The 19,454-nt window shown below is 35.9% G+C and overlaps 1 protein-coding gene across 1 annotated transcript in view; it reads left to right on the top strand.

The window, feature by feature from the left end:
• Positions 1-15,932, top strand: part of CAND1 (cullin associated and neddylation dissociated 1) — a 47,824-nt gene extending 31,892 nt beyond the window's left edge. Inside the window, exons 8-15 of the mRNA XM_002752734.7 lie at positions 3,007-3,299; positions 5,996-6,137; positions 6,494-7,987; positions 8,782-8,877; positions 11,288-11,457; positions 11,539-11,703; positions 13,264-13,371; positions 13,905-15,932. Coding sequence (XP_002752780.1) covers positions 3,007-3,299; positions 5,996-6,137; positions 6,494-7,987; positions 8,782-8,877; positions 11,288-11,457; positions 11,539-11,703; positions 13,264-13,371; positions 13,905-14,129 — 2,693 coding nt within the window. The 3' untranslated portion in view covers positions 14,130-15,932. The remainder of the gene's footprint in view (positions 1-3,006; positions 3,300-5,995; positions 6,138-6,493; positions 7,988-8,781; positions 8,878-11,287; positions 11,458-11,538; positions 11,704-13,263; positions 13,372-13,904) is intronic.
• Positions 15,933-19,454: the final 3,522 nt, after the last annotated feature.

The raw sequence follows: 19,454 nt of genomic DNA, 5'->3' as shown, positions 1-19,454 counted from the left end.
GTAATTTCACCCATCTTTAAAAAACAACTACCAAAAAAGTTTCTTAACACCCTATACTTCTCTAGCAGCTGCTGCCTAGTTTCTCTCTTCTACCACAGAACTCAAAAGAATGCAATTCAGTTTCTTACTTTTCCTTCTCTCTTGAGTCCACTCCTCCAGTGATGGACAAGATTGAAAATGTTTGAGTCTGCCTATCATATTGCTCAGTCGTAGCAACATTTCTTTTTCTTTTTAAGACAGAGTTTTGTTCTTGTTGCCCAGGCTGGAGTGCAGTGGTGCAATCTTGGCTCACCTCAACCTCTGCCTCCTGGGTTCAAGTGATTCTCCTACATCAGCCTCCTGAGTATCTGGGATTACAGGCATGTGCCACCATGCCCAGCTAATTTTGCATTTTTCATAGAGACGGGGTTTTTCCATGTTGGTCAGTGTGGTCTCGAACTCCCAACCTCAGGTGATCTGCGCGCCTCAGCCTCCCAAAGTGCTGAGCCACCATGTCCAGCAAGCAGCATTTCTTTTTTTTTTGAGACAGAGTCTCGCTCTTGTCACCCAGGCTGGAGTGCAGTAGCATGATCTCCGAGCACTGCAACCCCGGCCTCCTGGGTTCGAGTGATTCTCCTGCCTCTGCCTCCTGAGCAGTTGGGACTACAGGCACACATCACCACGCCCAGCTAATTTTTATATTTTTAGTAGAAACAGAATTTTACCGGATTGGCCAGGCTGGTCTTGAACTCCTGACCTTGTGAGCCACCCGCTTCGGCCTCCCAAAGTGCTGGGATTACACGCATGCAAGCAACATTTCTTTATTTAGCATCCAGGATACCATTCAAGCCTGGGTGTTCTATCATTGTGATTACTTCAGTGTTCTATGCTTGGTTCTTCTTCATCCCGACCACTGTACTTAGAGTACCTTAAGGCTCAGTGCTTGAACTTAATCTGTTATGCTCTTGATTTTTTGTTGATCTCATTTAGTCTCCTGGCTTTAATGTCAGTGTGCTGGCAACTCAGATCCTGTCTTTACTCCAGATCTCGCTTGTGAATCCAGATTCATATTCAGCTCCTTAATTAACATTGCTGCTTGGATATCTAAAATATCTTTTCCCTACCCCTTCCCCATCTCCCACCTAATCTGTTCTTTAGCCTGTACCATCTCAGAATGATACCTCCATTCTTCTTAGTTTATCAGGCCAAAAACCTTGCAGTCATACCTGATTTCTTTTCACACATCCCTCATCTAGTCTCCCACCTCAAAACTATCTTTCATTTTACTGTTTTTATTTTATCACACTTAGTAACTTTCTGACATACTGTAATTGATGGTCTCCTACCTATTAGAATGTAAGTTTCATGAAGGCTAGACATTTTAATCTCTTGATTGACTGCTTTATTCCAGTGTCTAGGACAGTGCTTGACACACAGGCAATCAATAAATGGGTTATATTAATGAAGGGAAACCTTAGCTTATATTTTACTATGAATATCTTCTGAAGAAAGCAGTAGCAATGTATATTCCAGATTTTGAATGTTGGCTTTTTGTGTAGTTTATAACAAACCAGGTACTTCCACCTGCTTTATCAGTTAATATGAGTCATACCTAATAAATGTCTTTCTGCGATGATTTTGTGATTTATAAAATCAACATGATTTTAGTGAATTAGGACATTGGTTAATTTTTTGTGATCTTTTCAATAAAGCACATTTCTGGGATGCAAGTACTATGGTGTATTGACATGGAAAAAATTTTTTGTGCTTTTAAATGGATAGTATATTTTGGCACTGACTTTTAACTTTATTTAAATAGATAAACTGGTAAATAAGCAAATGCCTAGCATTTAGCAGTATTTGGTTGTATTTTCCTATAATGTGCTAAGGTGAATTTTAAGCTTTGGAGATTGGAAAATTTTGCTGTTTTATTATATATCATAGAATCTTCTAAGGCCTAACTGGCTACATTTGACTGTTGCTAAGCTAACTGGAATAAAAGCCAGCAAAGAGTTATCCTGCTCAATTATTTCAAGGCTATATTTAGTCTTATCTAAAAATGACAAAATTATTGCTAGATAATTTTAGACTATCATGATAACTGCTTAATATTTCTGCCACCTTTCTGACTTCATATTACCCAACTAACTAACCCTGATGGTTGTCAGAAATACTTTCTGGAGATTTCACACACGTGTTATTTATCAAGTATAGATAAGCGAGATACAATTCTTAGTGCTACTGCTTTGAATGTTTAAGGTTTAGCATTAGGAGTTAGAGGAAAATGGTCCTCTGTTAAGCGTGCAGCATTTTCTTGTTATAATTAAGGAAAAATGGTTTGTTAAAGTACATTAAGACAAAATTGTGGAAGGTTTAAAATATGCATATTTGTTCTTCATAGCTTATCAACAAGTTAAGTGAAAAGCTTTGTAGTCACAAAGCTGATGTCAACCTTCTTTCTTTTCCCAGAAAATTAGTTCTGCAGTGTTTTGAAATTGGTAACCACTTTTTATCACCTAATCTATTACCACAAATGTATTTCATAGTTTGTCTTATAAAGTCCCTAATTGTTTGTTTGATTTTTTTTTTCCTATGCTATTAAGTAAATTCTTTGAATTTGGTTTCAAAGGCTGGGAAATGTATGACTTTAAAAGTATTTATATTCTAAAGAAGTTGAATGTGTTAATTGATTATTTTAAAGAGTTATAAATAAGCAGCGGTTCATTACAAAATAGATGAGAAAATGTTTAATTAAAAATCCAATTACTTTTTTAAGGTTAAGTTATGTGCAGATGTATAGAAGTAACAAGCTCTTTCTTTGTTTTTTAAGGTTAAGTTATGTGCAGATGTATAGAAGTAACAAGCTCTTTCTTTGTTCAAGTCCCAGTTCTGTTGAAACCTACCTGTTGCTGTATATGTTACTGGAAAGTTAGATTAACTGACTTGGTTAAGAATATCAATTCATTTTCTAAGTGATATACTTCTCCTGTCATTAATAGCCTCTTTACATTAAAACTTACCCTTTAGGGAGTGATGATGAATACAGTGATGATGATGACATGAGTTGGAAAGTGAGACGTGCAGCTGCTAAGTGCTTGGATGCCGTAGTTAGCACAAGGCATGAAATGCTTCCAGAATTCTACAAGACCGTCTCTCCTGCACTAATATCCAGATTTAAAGAGCGTGAAGAGAATGTAAAGGCAGATGTTTTTCACGCATACCTTTCTCTTTTGAAGCAAACTCGTCCTGTACAAAGTTGGCTATGTGACCCTGATGCAATGGAACAGGGAGAAACACCTTTAACAATGCTTCAGAGTCAGGTAAATTTTAAAGTACAGTTTAGAAAGTCATGGTAGTAAATGCAGTGCTGTTAAAATTGTTTTTATGTGGAAATATGAGTTACAGAATATCTATAGAGAAGCAGAAAGTTCTGGGATATGTTTATACAGTTAATGTATGATCATATTATGTTACTTATAAACTGTTCATTCTAATCGAAGTATTCTTCATTTTACTTTATAAACAGTATATAAATAATTTTAAAATTCAGTAAAGTAATCTTTATCTTTGGTGTTCATAGAGCAGACTTAGAGCTGTGGAGTCATACTACTTGTGTTAACATATCCGGCTTCACTTCTGATTTAGGTGTGTGATCTTGGACAAGTTAGTCACTTTATTAAACTTCACTTTTCTCATTTGTGATAAGGATGTACTTAGAAATATCTACCTGTGGTAATGAGAGCTGGATATTCTGTGTAGAGCATTCAGTGTAGTGCCCACTACATATGTGTTTGATATATTCCAGGGCTTATTAATAAAATACACATTTTTTCACTTGAGGGCACTTTTTCTAAAATCCTAAATATTAGAGCTATTATATTGCATCCCTTTATTGAATTTTTTTTTTTTGTCATGGAGTTTCGCTCTTGTTACCCAGGTTGGAGTACAATGGCACGATCTCGGCTCACCACAACCTCTGCCTCCTGGGTTCAGACAATTCTCCTGCCTCAGCCTCCTGAGTAGCTGGGATTACAGGCACGCACCACCATGCCCAGCTAATTTTTTGTATTTTTAGTAGAGACGGGGTTTCACCATGTTGACCAGGATGGTCTCGATCTCTTGACCTCATGATCCACCCGCCTCGGCCTCCCAAAGTGCTGGGATTACAGGTGTGAGCCACTGTGCCCAGCCCTTTTATTGAATATTTATTACATAACAGGCATTCTCCTATCTTATACGTAATCTCTACAGCAGCCCTATGGGATGCATAAATACTAGGTCAGTTTTTTATAGATTACAAAACAGGTATTGAAAGGAATTAAACCAGGGAGGGGATATATGTACTATATCTATCTTGTTTTCAAGTAGTACAGATAAATACATTTTTGTGGTGAAATTACTCATAAAGGTGAATGTTGAAGATTAATTGTAGAAGGAAATGAGATAAAGTATATGGAGGATATAAGCAAGTGAGTAAACATATAGAAGTCAGGTATTGCTCAGTAGAGTTGCCAGGAATTCTGACAGTGCTTTGGGAAATTAGATACTTTGTTTTTGTCTAGTTCTTAGATCACTGTGTAATTATGCTGTGTGTCCATGTAGTTTGGTCATTGGGGTTTTTCTTGGCTTTGTTTTTGCTTTTAATTTCTACTTGCTTTGCTGTTGAGGTATTCTAGAAGCTCCGTTTATAGCTTCGCATTTTTAAGATTTGTTAGTAGAGACCCTGTTTGTTTTACTGACTAGCAAAATGTTAGAAAGTTTAGAGCAGGCCAGGCGCGCAGTGCCTCACGCCTGTAATGCCACCACTTTGGGAGGACGAGGCAGGCAGATAATGAGGTCAGGAGATGGAGATGATCCTGGCAATGGTGAAACCTTGTCTCTACTAAAATATAGAAATTAAGCTGGACATGGTGGCATATGCCTGTAGTCCCAGCTACTCAGGAGGTTGAGGCAGGGGAATCGCTTGAATCCGGGAAATGGAGGTTGCAGTGAGCTGAGATCGTGCCACTGCACTCCAGCCTGGTGAAAGAGCAAGACTCCATATCAAAAAAAGAGAAAGTTTAGGTTAGATGTCTTTGAATCATACCCCTGCTGCTAGTAGCCACATTTGAAGTGAGGTTGATTCCTTGTAACCGCAAATGGAAAGTAAGAAAAGGACCTGTTCAGTGGTTACTTTTCCATAATTTGTCTTGTTTCCTTTGATTTTTATCTGTGCTGTTGTCATTCAAAATATCATTTATAAAAACCTCCTAAATTTTTGGTTGAAAATATGTTGATTAATTTCTTTTTCATCTTGTATGTTTCACAATAAAAAATAAAGTAGGGAAGACTATTTTGTTGCTCTTTGGAAAGCTAAATGACAGCTTTTCTGTAATTTTTTTTTCAGACAAGAGTCTCGCTCTGTCGCCTAGGCTGGAGTGCAGTATGCAATCTCTGCTCACTGCAACCTCCACCTCTTGGGTTCAAGCAATTCTCTGCCTCAGCCTCCCGAGTAGATGGGATTATGGGCCCCTGGCACCACACCCAGCTAAATTTTTGTATTGTAGTAGAGATGGGGTTTCACCATTGCCAGGATGGTCTCGATCCGACCTCATGATCTGCCTGCCTTGGCCTTCCAAAGTGCTGGGATTACAGGAGGCCAGGCTGTAATCTCAGCACTCCAAAAGTGCTGGGATTACGTCTTGGCCAGGCTGGTCTTGAATTCCTGACCTTGTGATCCACCCACCTCAGCCTCCCACAGTATTGAGATTACAGGCATGAGCCACCATGCCCAACCGTAATTTTAAAATAAGTATCAAGCAAATATAGTTACAAGAGGACATATATAATCCATGCAGCAAACTTTGTTCATATCTAACAGTCTTGTTAGTGTTAGCAATAGCAGTAGATAGCTGAATTAGGAATTTAACAAAAAAAGATAAATGCTTCCCTTTTTCCTTGTTCTCTATAATTCATGTTAAGTGTACTGACGAAATACCAACAACTGAACCAGCTAATGAGTATGTAATAATTGCAGGTTCCCAACATTGTTAAAGCTCTGCACAAACAGATGAAAGAAAAAAGTGTGAAGACCAGACAGTGTTGTTTTAACATGTTAACTGAGCTGGTAAATGTATTACCTGGGGCCCTAACACAACACATTCCTGTACTTGTACCAGGTATGAAAGAAATGTAAATCTCTTTTGGGACTTAGCCTCTTTTTGTTAGGACTTAGATAAGCTTAAATAATGTTCCCATTTAAAGGAATCTTTGTGACAACTTAACATGCACATAGAGCTAAACATTTAAATCTAACTGCGTTGAATACCTGAAGCTAGAAATTTGTAAGTAACAAGTTAAAAGTCTTACCCTGAAATATTTGGCTTTAATATTTATTATAGATAGTGAAGATTTCTACTTGTAGAAATAATATACTGAGATGGGAACATTAGCAGTACTATTGGGGTTGATTTTTAATTTTTTCTTTCTTAAAAGTCTGCACAGCAATGATTGGATTTTTTTGTTGGCTTTTTAGGAATCATTTTCTCCCTGAATGATAAATCAAGCTCATCGAATTTGAAGATTGATGCTTTGTCGTGTCTATACGTAATCCTCTGTAACCATTCTCCTCAAGTCTTCCATCCTCATGTTCAGGCTTTGGTTCCTCCAGTGGTGGCCTGTGTTGGAGACCCATTTTACAAAATTACATCTGAAGCACTTCTTGTTACTCAACAGCTTGTCAAAGTAATTCGTCCTTTAGATCAGCCTTCCTCATTTGATGCAACTCCTTACATCAAAGATCTATTTACCTGTACCATTAAGAGATTAAAAGCAGCTGACATTGATCAGGAAGTCAAGGAAAGGGCTATTTCCTGTATGGGACAAATTATTTGCAACCTCGGAGACAATTTGGGTTCTGACTTGCCTAATACACTTCAGATTTTCTTGGAGAGACTAAAGAATGAAATTACCAGGTTAACTACAGTAAAGGCGTTGACACTGATTGCTGGGTCACCTTTGAAGATAGATTTGAGGCCTGTTCTGGGAGAGGGGGTTCCTATCCTCGCTTCATTTCTTAGGAAAAACCAGAGAGCTTTGAAACTGGGTACTCTTTCTGCCCTAGATATTCTAATAAAAAACTATAGTGACAGCTTGACAGCTGCCATGATTGATGCAGTACTAGATGAGCTCCCGCCTCTTATCAGCGAAAGTGATATGCATGTTTCACAAATGGCTATCAGTTTTCTTACCACTCTGGCAAAAGTGTATCCTTCCTCCCTTTCAAAGATAAGTGGATCCATTCTCAATGAACTTATTGGACTTGTGAGATCACCCTTATTGCAGGGTGGAGCTCTTAGTGCCATGCTAGACTTTTTCCAAGCTCTGGTTGTCACTGGAACAAATAATTTAGGATACATGGATTTGTTGCGCATGTTGACTGGTCCAGTTTACTCTCAGAGTACAGCTCTTACTCATAAGCAGTCTTACTATTCCATTGCCAAATGTGTAGCTGCCCTTACTCGAGCATGCCCTAAAGAGGGACCTGCTGTAGTAGGTCAGTTTATTCAAGATGTCAAGAACTCACGGTCTACAGATTCCATTCGTCTCTTAGCTCTACTTTCTCTTGGAGAAGTTGGGCATCATATTGACTTAAGTGGACAGTTGGAACTAAAATCTGTAATACTAGAAGCTTTCTCATCTCCTAGTGAAGAAGTCAAATCAGCTGCATCCTATGCATTAGGCAGCATTAGTGTGGGCAACCTTCCTGAATATCTGCCATTTGTCCTACAAGAAATAACCAGTCAACCCAAAAGGCAGTATCTTTTACTCCATTCCTTGAAGGAAATTATTAGCTCTGCATCAGTGGTGGGCCTTAAACCATATGTTGAAAACATCTGGGCCTTATTGTTAAAGCACTGTGAGTGCGCAGAGGAAGGAACCAGAAATGTTGTTGCTGAATGTCTAGGAAAACTCACTCTAATTGATCCAGAAACTCTCCTTCCACGGCTTAAAGGGTACTTGATATCAGGTGGGTTTCTAGATTTTCTTACTTAAAAAAAATTTTTTGGTAGTTGGTTGCCTTAAAAGATGCCTAATGACAAAGTTAAGCCATATCTATATTTTCTTAAACCTAAAAGCTAAGTATGTGATGAAAAAGAACTGTCTTGTGTAGTATGGAGCAATAGTCAAATGACATTTTGTTGTTTTAAAGGATAGAGTATAATTAGATAATGGTTAAATCTGTTCTGATTCCTCATGATGACTACATTTTAATGTTACTATATTGTCTTAAAATGTGGAAATGACATATCATGAATTAATATAATCCAAAGAGCTTGCTAATACTAGTTACAATAAGTAAAATTGGTGAAAATACTTACTTCGAATGAAATATTCTGGAAGAGTTTTCAGATTTACCAATGTCATCCCCATTAGAATAAGTAGAAGGTGGTAATATTAATAGCAGTAATAGCCATTCATTCTTAGATATTGCTTTTATTTTTAGTAGATTTGAAGATTTTTAAGCTTTTTTTGGATTTAGCTAGTTCTCTTTTGTGAGGATGAATTCTGCCACTGCTGCTTCAGGTCCCCCCTTCCCAGAAGAAATTCTTTAGAAATTTAGTGGGATTATATTTTATACTCATAAAGTGAGTAAACTTTGTTACTTTGGATTCATGCATGCAATAAGAAATACCCTTCTTGGCCAAGGAGAATTCTAAGGAATTGAAGGCATTAGTGTTATTTGAAGTGGTTTTAAAATGATGTCCATGAGTTTTAGTGGACTATGTCATACCAATAGACTTGCAATTTATTTTTAATTAGGTTCATCATATGCCCGAAGCTCAGTGGTTACGGCTGTGAAATTTACAATATCTGACCATCCACAGCCTATTGATCCGCTGTTAAAGAACTGCATAGGTAAGTGGAAACAAAGATAAACATACTGATTTTTGGAATTTAGAATTGTCAAGAAACTTTTAAATTTAGTAACTAGAAATATCGAGGAATTAAAATGCTTGTAAAATAATTGCTTAAGATAATTGATATGAATTTATAACTTTAACAAATTATGTTGACTATATTGTTTATAATTATTCCTAGATGATTTTGCATATAACTGAAGTTATATCAGCATCTTTAGAGTCAACTGCATATTTGATAACCACATTTTTGGGTTGACATAGCTTTAGTGGAAAAAAGGAAAAGTACTATATTTATCTGACCAGTCTGAAGTTTCTCCCCAGATGTAAATGAGTCTCACTTGAGCTGTTGAGGCCTCAATTTTCAGTTATTACTGCTAACCCCTCAATACCCAAGGAGATCTATGGAGGTTTCTGTATTTAAGGTTGAAACAACCTAAGAATAAAAAATAAAGTTGGGTAGCGTGAATTCCCAGAAGAACTAAGAGGAGATAACCAAAGAAAAACTAGGACTTTCTCTATTTCTGTGAAGATAAGAATTAGGTTTAGGGACTATTTCTGATTTTATAGCCTCCTTGCATTTTGTTTTTATCATTGGTTTTCCTAGAGTTTGGTAGTAGCCAAAAAAACCCTGGGAACTTAGTGTGTTGCTTTCTTGAGGCCAGGATAATGGAGATAACCATCAGGGAGGATTGAGGGATTTGGCAAAGAAACTTGTAGCTTTGCACCATTCTGCAGTGTGCCAGAAAGAAAAAACAAATACAATTTAAAATTTGAACTATATAGAAAGGGATTGCCAATTCAGAATAAGGAAGGGACAGGCACAAATGAGTTCTATTGCTAGGGCCTAGAAATTATTAAAGTCTATATGAGAAATTTCTTACTTAAATATCCCCCACCCATTTTCTGCTTTGATACATTTATTGAGCACGTTGGTATTACACAAGATAGGACAGAGAAAGAAGCCCATCCCATATCTCTAGAAATATCTTTCCATGTTGACAACAATCAACCAGTATGCATTGTTGATATAGTTACTTAACCAGGTAGTTACCATTCTAATTGAATTATGATTTAGTTCAGTATTTGTCACTGTTTGAACATCAGAATCACCTAGGAAACTTGAAAAAAATTGAAATTGCTAGTTCATCACGCCATTTTGTCCATAATAGCAATATTTTAGATGCTTTACTTGAAAGCAGATAGATACTCTATTGTAATTGCTCTTCTAATCTACCAGTTTCATATGCAAATAATAGGGAGAGGAGATTAGTTTGGTACATTTATATTGTTTTCAAAAACCGTGCTATCTCTCAGACTTTTTTTTTTAAGTCAGTGCTGGAACTTTTCTGGGTATCAACATTGGGTTTGCCAGTCTGCATAGTCTGAAGTCTCTCTTTCCTCTCATATTTTCAAATTGCTGATTTTCTAAGTTGGCATTCAAGTATTTTGTTAACTCTCCTTCATTTCCATATGTATTGTAAAAGATTGCTGATGATAGAGTTGAGATCATTTAATGATGAATAATAACTATATGTGAATACCTATTGGGTATTAGACATTGTCTTCAACAATGTACACACCATTTATTCTGCTCAGTTTAGCTCTAAAAGGTTTATAATCCTCATTTTATTGACTGAGAAATTTATGTGAGAAACTTTAGGCAACTTTCTCGCCTGAGTAACTTGCACAAAATCAAACATTTAACAAGTAAAATGATTTGAACCATCATCTATATGACTCCAAAGGTCTTTGCATTATGCTTTCTTGCCCACATTTGCAAGACTTTTAAAGTACCTAGATGCCTTCTCTGGCTTTTGTCCTATGTTAGGTTACAATTTTCTCCTTTTATATTATTTTTCTATGAATTCATATATTTCTTATTGAAGACAAATAAAGTAGGGCTTCTGGAGGTACATTTCTCTTTCATTTGATGAATTATATATATCTGCTAATAGTACTCCATCTTTATTAAGCAGTGGATCTGTCTTCACCTCATTTTTTTATTCTTATTTTGAACTTGATTTAAAAATATTCTTGTTGCTCCTTTTAATGAACTACAAGGAGAATCATACATGTTTTTAGTCTTTTTAGCTGCTGTCTCTATTGTATCTTGTATCTATAAAAGTGATATTGAGAAACTTCATGGACTCTTCTTCCATACCCTCTGCATTATAGGTGCTGAGAGTGGATTATCAATTAAAAATATATTAACCTTCAGAAATGATAGTTGTTGTGCTGCTGAAAGAAACTTTATGGTTTACTTAGTATTTCATCAGATTCTTCCATGACCTTTATTGAAGAAACAACAATGACACAGCAAAAATAAATTATATCAACTTAGAGAAACTAAAATGTATATTATAAGTTTACCATGTCTGTCTGTTGCTTTTCTTGTAATATTTCAGGTGATTTCCTGAAAACTTTAGAAGACCCAGATTTGAATGTGAGAAGAGTAGCCTTGGTCACATTTAATTCAGCAGCACATAATAAGCCATCCTTAATAAGAGATCTATTGGATACTGTTCTTCCACATCTTTACAATGAAACAAAAGTTAGGAAGGAGCTTATACGAGAGGTAAGTTAGATCACACTGTTTATCTAACCTTGTGTTTGACTTAAGTATTTTATATTGAAATGTTCTATTTTGCTTTAACAGGTAGAAATGGGTCCATTTAAACATACAGTTGATGATGGTCTGGATATTAGAAAGGCAGCTTTTGAGTGTATGTACACACTTCTAGATAGTTGTCTTGATAGACTTGATATCTTTGAATTTCTAAATCACGTTGAAGATGGTTTGAAGGACCATTATGATATTAAGGTAAGTTGTTTGTGCCTATTTATTACAATGTTTTAGAAGATGACTTTGCTAGAGCAACTTTCACCCTTGTAATTTACTCATGTGTCTGAGAAAAATTAGGTTGTCTGTCAAGATTTTGATAAGCATGTTGTAAACTATAATATGCAAAAGTAATAGGCAGTGTAATATCACTTGGCATATAAGAAAGATCCAGAACTCTTTATTGGAGGAGGAAGTGGCAGTAGATGCAAAATGCTCTGCATTCACTTGCTTAGTAAATAGTACCTAGCTAGATCCTTTCCCTCAAAAGAGTCCCGACAGATTTTGCTGTTTAAAGTATAAATCTGTTACTTTTTGGCCTGTCTTAATATTGGACTGCAGTTGCTACCCATGTAGGGATTTCTTAGCTTCCCAGCATTCTTTATTAATTCTCCTGAGTTAACTTTGCAGCTAATCTGAATTATAACTGTATTATTTACCTGAATGAGGAATTTTTGTTTTTCAGTATAATGTACTTTGTTTAATATCAAGAGTTTTGTTAGAGGGCAACATGGAACTTTTCAGATATACAAAGTAATCTTTAGAAGCAACTTGAGAGAAATCATACTGCATCTTGCAGTGTTTGGAGCATGAATTTTGCTTATCAATGTTCTTTGTTTTCCTGCATGTTCAACTTCATTTAAAATGTGAACAGTAAAAGGGTGATTTGAAAAATAAAAAAAATATGTACATTGTGTCTTTTCATCTACTCTTTCATTTAGGGCTTTTGGCCAAGCAGAGCAAAAGTGGTAACTCAGTAATCAGCCATACTACCCGAACTCCTACTCTTAGGCTTCCATATGTGGTAGTGACCTGAGCCTCTCAAAGTTCAGTGAAGAGAGCTCCCCACCAAAAAGTAAAGGGACATGCTTGTTTAATTCTATGAGTTTATAGTCTAAGAGAAAAAGGTTTATGGATTAATCAGATTTCTCATGGATTAATCTGAATAACTAACTGGTCAAATCTGTTATGATAGTGGAAACTTATTTGTAATAAGTTGTGAACACAAAACTTGTGTTCCACTTCTGTAATTTTCTAATTCAGTGATTCTCAATTCTGGTGCACATGAACTTTTTTCAAAAAAAAAAAAAAAAATACTGAATCTGTGACCGTATTCTGACAGGTTCAGTAAAACTCTCTGGGGGTGGGACTTGAAGAATGGGTATGTTTCTAAAACTCTCTGGATGATTCTAATGTGCAACCAAGATTGAAAACCACTTTTCTAGTTCTCACATCTGTTCGAGACAGATTTGTCTCCAGCCTTATCTGAGTGAAGTGCTAAAGAGACTTCACCTATAATATGCTGCTCAAGAGACCTTACCTAAAGTACGATCTGGTGAGGTCTCTTCAGCACTTAACTCAGATAAGGTTTGAGACAAATCTGTCTAATTCTGATTCTGATAGGCAGATTACATTAAAAGGAAGCTTTTATACTTTGTATGCTAGTTATTTTGCTTTTAAAGGATTTGTCAGAATTTAGAATTTTGTTTTTAGAAAATAACGTCAAGTCTAAATTCTGTCTTTTTTTATTCTTCTTACTAGATGCTGACATTTTTAATGCTGGTGAGACTGTCTACCCTTTGCCCAAGTGCAGTACTGCAGAGGTTGGACCGACTTGTTGAGCCATTACGTGCAACATGTACAACTAAGGTAAGAAGTGATAAATATCAACCTATGTCAGACTTGGTATAATGGGGATTCCTAGCCAGTTCTTTTCTCTAGCTTTCCAAATATAATTATTCCAGTGCCCTAAGTAGCAGCTGGTTTAAAACATTAACCTAGTGAATACTGATGTTTTATAAAACTTAGCACTGTTAACTGCTATTCTTAAAAGGTTTTGTTTATGCTATATCAATATGATACATATTTTGAAGTACTGATATGGGATGAAATGATCAGGCCACAAAAGAGGATGTTTTAAATTCGGGTTGTGTCCTACACTCTTTGTTTCAACCATGTGGATCTAGATTTTTCTCTTCTTATAATGGGGCTTTGTGTAAAATATTCCCTTAAAAGAAGACAGCTGCTTTAAAAATAAGTTTAAAAACAGTTGTGCTTAGAATATAATACGCCTTATGGACCTATAAGAGTGGCTTTTACCAGAAAGATCCTCTGTGCTTAAATTTTGTTATTGTAAGAGCTGTCTTTTATAGCATGTAATCTAAGTTTACTCCATGTTACAGGTGAAGGCAAACTCAGTAAAGCAGGAATTTGAAAAACAAGATGAATTAAAGCGATCTGCCATGAGAGCAGTAGCAGCACTGCTGACCATTCCAGAAGCAGAGAAGAGTCCACTGATGAGTGAATTCCAGTCACAAATCAGTTCTAACCCTGAGCTGGCGGCCATCTTTGAAAGTATCCAAAAAGATTCATCATCTACTAACTTGGAATCAATGGACACTAGTTAGATGTTTTTTCACCATGGGGACCATTACATATGACCATACAGTGCACTGAATTGACAGGTTAATCATAAGACATGGAAAGAGAAGTGTCTAAAAGCTTCAAAATGTTCCGCTTTTTTTTCCTTCATGGAGACAGTTTGTTTGGCTTTCTTCCATTGTTGTTTTTGTAGCATTTATTTCAGAAATGTGTATTTCCATGATCCAGAGGTTGTAAAACCACTATTGTTTTAGTGGTTGCGGCAACATTTAAAATGGAAATTAAAAGTTAGGATTTTATGGAGTATGGAGGTAGGGTCCAGTATCTATTTACCCTGTAATGTTTAGGATTAAAATGTTAAAATTTTGTGACCATGAATTTCTTTCTTTTATATAATTTTCTCATTTAAAAATCAAAAATCTTGCAAAACAAAACCATGTTTCTTTTTCTTGTATAACTTTGTTTTCAGCGACATAAATTGATTTTTAGCTGGCAGACAAGAATATCCATATAAGATTTGTTTTCATTTCAGAGGGTTTGGCAATTTTAAAATGATAATAAGGTATCATTTTTAAAAATTAATATCCCTGTTGCGCACACTAATTTTGCATGAGCAAGTTTACAAATATGTATTGTCTGTAAAGCAGCATGTGCAGATTATTCATAATATAGAAGTTAAAATAAGTATTATTAGTGCAATTTTCAGATATTTATTTTTGCACAGAAAACACATTATCTGGAGAGAAAGAAAGGAGTAAATTTTTGAGACTTTGGTTTTCTTAATGCCAGTGTGAATTTGCAGATGTTTTCAGCAAATCAAGTCACAGTAACAATTTGCTACTTTTTTCTATTATAAATCTTACACACTTAAAATTTGAATATTTAAGTGCTCAGTTTTTCTCAGTTACCCATTTGTGTGTGTGTGTGTGTGTTTCCACCTAGAAATTCTTAAAACCAGATTTTTCTTTCATTTCCTTTGGATGTCTACATTCCTTATCAAAGGATATAAATACTGTGTATGCTTTTGAATTTTACTTTTAGGAAAATTCTGAAGCCAGCTATCACAGGTTTGTTAGCCTAATAATAGTATTTTCTTTTAGTTGAGTTAGATTTTTCCCCATCTCCTGTAGAGCTAATTTACATATTGTATTTGGTAAGTGTTAATTACTTTTCCTGATTAAGGGATCTGTGCTGGGGGAACAAAGCTTTTGCAGTACCTTATATTGTAGTTAAAATTTTATTTAACATATCCTTCAGTGAGCTCCTTTCACACTGTAGCCTCTTTTTTCAAATTTGTGGTGCTCCTGTTACAGTAAGAACTAATTCTGAAATAAAAGACATCTCCTAATGCTGTGCAAACATAGTTTACATGTGTTGAAGGAGGCAGTTGTTAAATTGAGTGACCAGTTTTAAGCAATCAGATATTTGAAAACTGCACCCTTTATTTTTGAAACTGTGAATTAGAAACACTTTTCCTGCTGTATTACTACCTGCTTTAACATCCAAATATACAGTGATTTTAATTGATAACATACTGTGGTTTCTTAGATTAACAGCTTGATTTTGAATGTTCAGGTGATAATGCAGAAGACATATCACTACTAGTAAGGATTTCGACTAGTGCATTGATGTTGAAGTTGGTGCCGTTTCTAAATGTGGCAGGTGATATCTTATACCATAATTTGCATAAAACTGTAATCGAAGTTTATTTTGAGATGTTAGTATATTATGTACTATGCATTTCTGTGGTATAGATGTTGTGGATATATTTAAGTATTTGGTTACATAGTTTCACAATAAATTACAATACCGCAGGCTCTAGGACTGAATAGGAGACTGACATGCATATGTTGTGTGAATGTCTTAGTTGGGTTAAGTTAAATCCCAATACTTCAACTGGCTTTTTCTTCAGTTTATTTGTTTTTAACTTTCAAGATGCATCTTTCTTTGTTTTGTTTTTTGTTTTTGTCTTGCAAGTCAGCTTTCTAACAGTTGAAATTCTTTCAGTACTAAAGAAATAGATGCTGCTCTTTTATAGCTTTAGTGTTGAGATACCTATTTATACACATTCATTAACAGAATGGGTAACAGAGCAATGCTTAGAATTTAAATGCTTTGTCATACTGATGGTTAACTCCATACTCCTAGCGATGGTGTGGTCCAGATACTGGAATGGATGTGGCAGGGTGTGGAGTCCAGACATAGTCTACCACTAATGCTGCTCACATAATATTAAGGTGTTCTGCTTAGCAATTTTCCACATGTAGGTTCCTGAGGAGATCTAAAAGTTAATACAGAACCAAGGCGTTTATTCATTTTCATGAGAACATTTAAGTTAGTTTTGGTCTAACTGATGTATTTTAAAAGAAGGCAGAAAGGAAATTTGGTATGGCAGGGCCTGACCTAAAAGGTTATTTAAAAAATCAGTAGTACTGAATGATAATTTTATAAATGATGGTCATGTATTTTATTAATGATTTCTGAAAGCTGTTTAACCATAAGGAATTAGAATTCTTAAAGGGTTGGAATATGATGATTTCATAAAATGTCTGAATATTTACATAATTTTTATGTAACCGTAATTAAGCCAAATTAGTCTTTTTTCTTCATACTTGGGTAAGTAGTAAAGAAATAACATAGGAGCATATCTAATTAACCAGTTCTAGTGGGTGTTCTGATATCTTTAGTTCAGTCTCAGACGTATGAATATGATTGTATGGTCGTAATTGAAGTACAAAATGAGGAAGCATACACAGTCCTCAGCCACTGAAAAATTCAGTTGAGTTGTTTATACTCCTGTAAGCTGTAATTAGTCACAAGACAAAGTATATAGTAATACTTTGTAATGAAGTAACATTTTTTGCCCACATTAATTTTACTAAAGATCTAAATTGTTAAAATGAATTGCCAATCTCTAGATATATTATGCTTAGTAAGTGTTTTGAAATTAAAGACCTTAAACATTTCAGCAAGTAAATTTTGGATTCTAGCTCTGTTTTAAATTCAATCCTAATTTTCAAACCACTGCTACCCCAGATTTATTTATACCTGTTTTGAAATCTTGTTTATGAAATGGAGAATTGACAGTATGGTAACAGTTCATTTACTAATTAGACAAAGTGTATTCAGGTTTTAACTGACTTTTCCATTTCAATAAAATTCATTTGATACTTTTGGTTGAAAAAATGGAACACAGTGGAAGTATTTGGCTACAGGCTACCAAAATCTAATCAGATAAGATTGTTTTCTTAAAGGAATTACAAAATGAAATTATACATTTTCCTTTTCCAATATAGTAAGTTGCTTGTTTTCCTATTAATACTAGAAAAGATTTTGTAAACACCTTTGCTGTAGTTGCAGGCAAGATCTTTCAGCAACATGTTTTTGCTCCTTGTAACTGAGAAAGTTAGCTCTGAATCAAGAAACTACTGAAGGGAGTAATGCATATAATTTTGCTTTGTTGGACCCTAGAATGCCAGTGTATCAGGTTTCAGAATGATTTTTAGTAGACAGAGATACTTAATTTTGTTTTTTGGAGTCTTAATACCCTGTCCACTTCATACCTTATTAGTGGTGATTTTAGCAAGTTTAATTATTTTGCTGAGATCTTCGAAGAGAGAAAGCCTATGCTATGTAAAATTACATTCTTATAGGAAGTATTGGAATTAATTTGCTATTACCAGTAAGTAATGGTTGATGGATATTGAATGATTTTATTCTAGAATGCTGTCACACAAATATTAAAGAACTGTACCTCAGGGCCAGATGGAGGTTCAGGCCTGTAATCTCAGCACTTTGTGAGGCCAAGGTCGGGGATCACTGGAGGGCAGGAGTTGGAGACCAGACCTAGGCAACATAGTGAGATCCTGTTTCCATGAGAAAAAAAAAAGAAAACATGGAGCCATAAGAATAAATGAGATGGCCCTATGTAAATGAGGATTACGTAGAATGATAAGACAGGTGGGCTGAAATACCCAGTGAACAATATTTAAGGGAAACTGAAGTACAAATAGCCTTACAGGTTTTGTTTGTTTTTGAGACAAGGTCTCTCTTACTCTGTTGCCTAGGCTGGAGTACATAGCACTAACATGGTTCACTGCAGCCTCAGCTTCCTGGACTCAAGTGATTCTTCCACCTCAGCCTCCTAGTAGCTGGGAGTATAGGTGTGTGCCACCACACCCAGCTAATTTTTTTATTTCTTTGTAGAGACAGGGTCTCATGACATTGTCTAGGGTGATCTCAAACTCCTGGGCTCAAACAATCCTCATGCCTCATCCTCCCAAACTGTTGAGATTATTATCACCTTGTCCAGCCCAATGTTGATTTCTTTTTGTTTTGTTTTGAGATGGAGTCTTGCTCTGTCGCCCAGACTGGAGTGAAGTGGCTCGATCTCAGCCCAGTGCAACTCTGCCTCCTGGATTCCAGCAATTCTCCTGCCTCAGCGTCCTAAGTAGCTGGGATTACAGGCATGTGCCACACCAAGCCTGGCTAATGTTTGTAGTAGAGATGGGTTTTTCACCATGTTGGCCAGGCTGGTCTTGAACTCCTGACCTTAGGTGATCCACGCGCCTGGCCTCCCAAAGTGCTGGGATTACAGGCGTGAGCCACTGCGCCCAATCAGTTTCTTAATCTATACATCTAGCCCACTCCATGCCCCTGTTTCAGACTATTATATCCAACTACCTGCCATATATCATAAAGGTAACTCAAAAACAGCATATATAAAGCTGAACTCATCTTTCTCTTTTTTTCCTGTCTCTTTGCTGATGGCATCCCATTTCCCCAACCATTCAAACTGTAAATCTAAAAGCCTCACATAGCATGAGTTTGGAGGCAGAATATGATAAAAAATAAGAACTCTGGGAGGCCAAGGTGGGTGGATCACTTGAGGTCAGGAGTTTGAGACCAGCCTGGCCAACATAGCTAATCCCCATCTCTACTAAAAAAACACAGATTAGCCAGATATGGTGGTGCAAGCCTGTAGCCCCAACTATGTGGGAGGCTGAGGCAGGAGAACTGCTTGAACCCTGGAGGTGGAGGTTGCAGTGACCCAAGATTGCACCACTAAACTCCAGCCTGGATGACAGAGCAAGACCCTGTCTCAAAAAAAAAAAAAAAAAAAAAAAAAAGAACAAGAACAAGATCCTACAGACAGGATCATATATCATATTAGTGTAAATCCAGGCTGTTAGCTGTTAGACTTGGGTAAATGAACCTCAAATTTACTTGCCTTTAAAATAGCACCTTATAGGGTTATTGTGAGGACTACATAGGAACATTTGTATAAAGTGCTTAAAACAGTACTGATAAATACTAAGTGTAATATAATTGTTAACTCTTATTTAGCATTC

The sequence above is a fragment of the Callithrix jacchus genome, chromosome 9 (genome assembly GCF_049354715.1).
Source record: "Callithrix jacchus isolate 240 chromosome 9, calJac240_pri, whole genome shotgun sequence".
NCBI classification, from domain to species: domain Eukaryota; kingdom Metazoa; phylum Chordata; class Mammalia; order Primates; family Cebidae; genus Callithrix; species Callithrix jacchus.
This window is presented reverse-complemented; position numbering and strand designations above follow the sequence as displayed.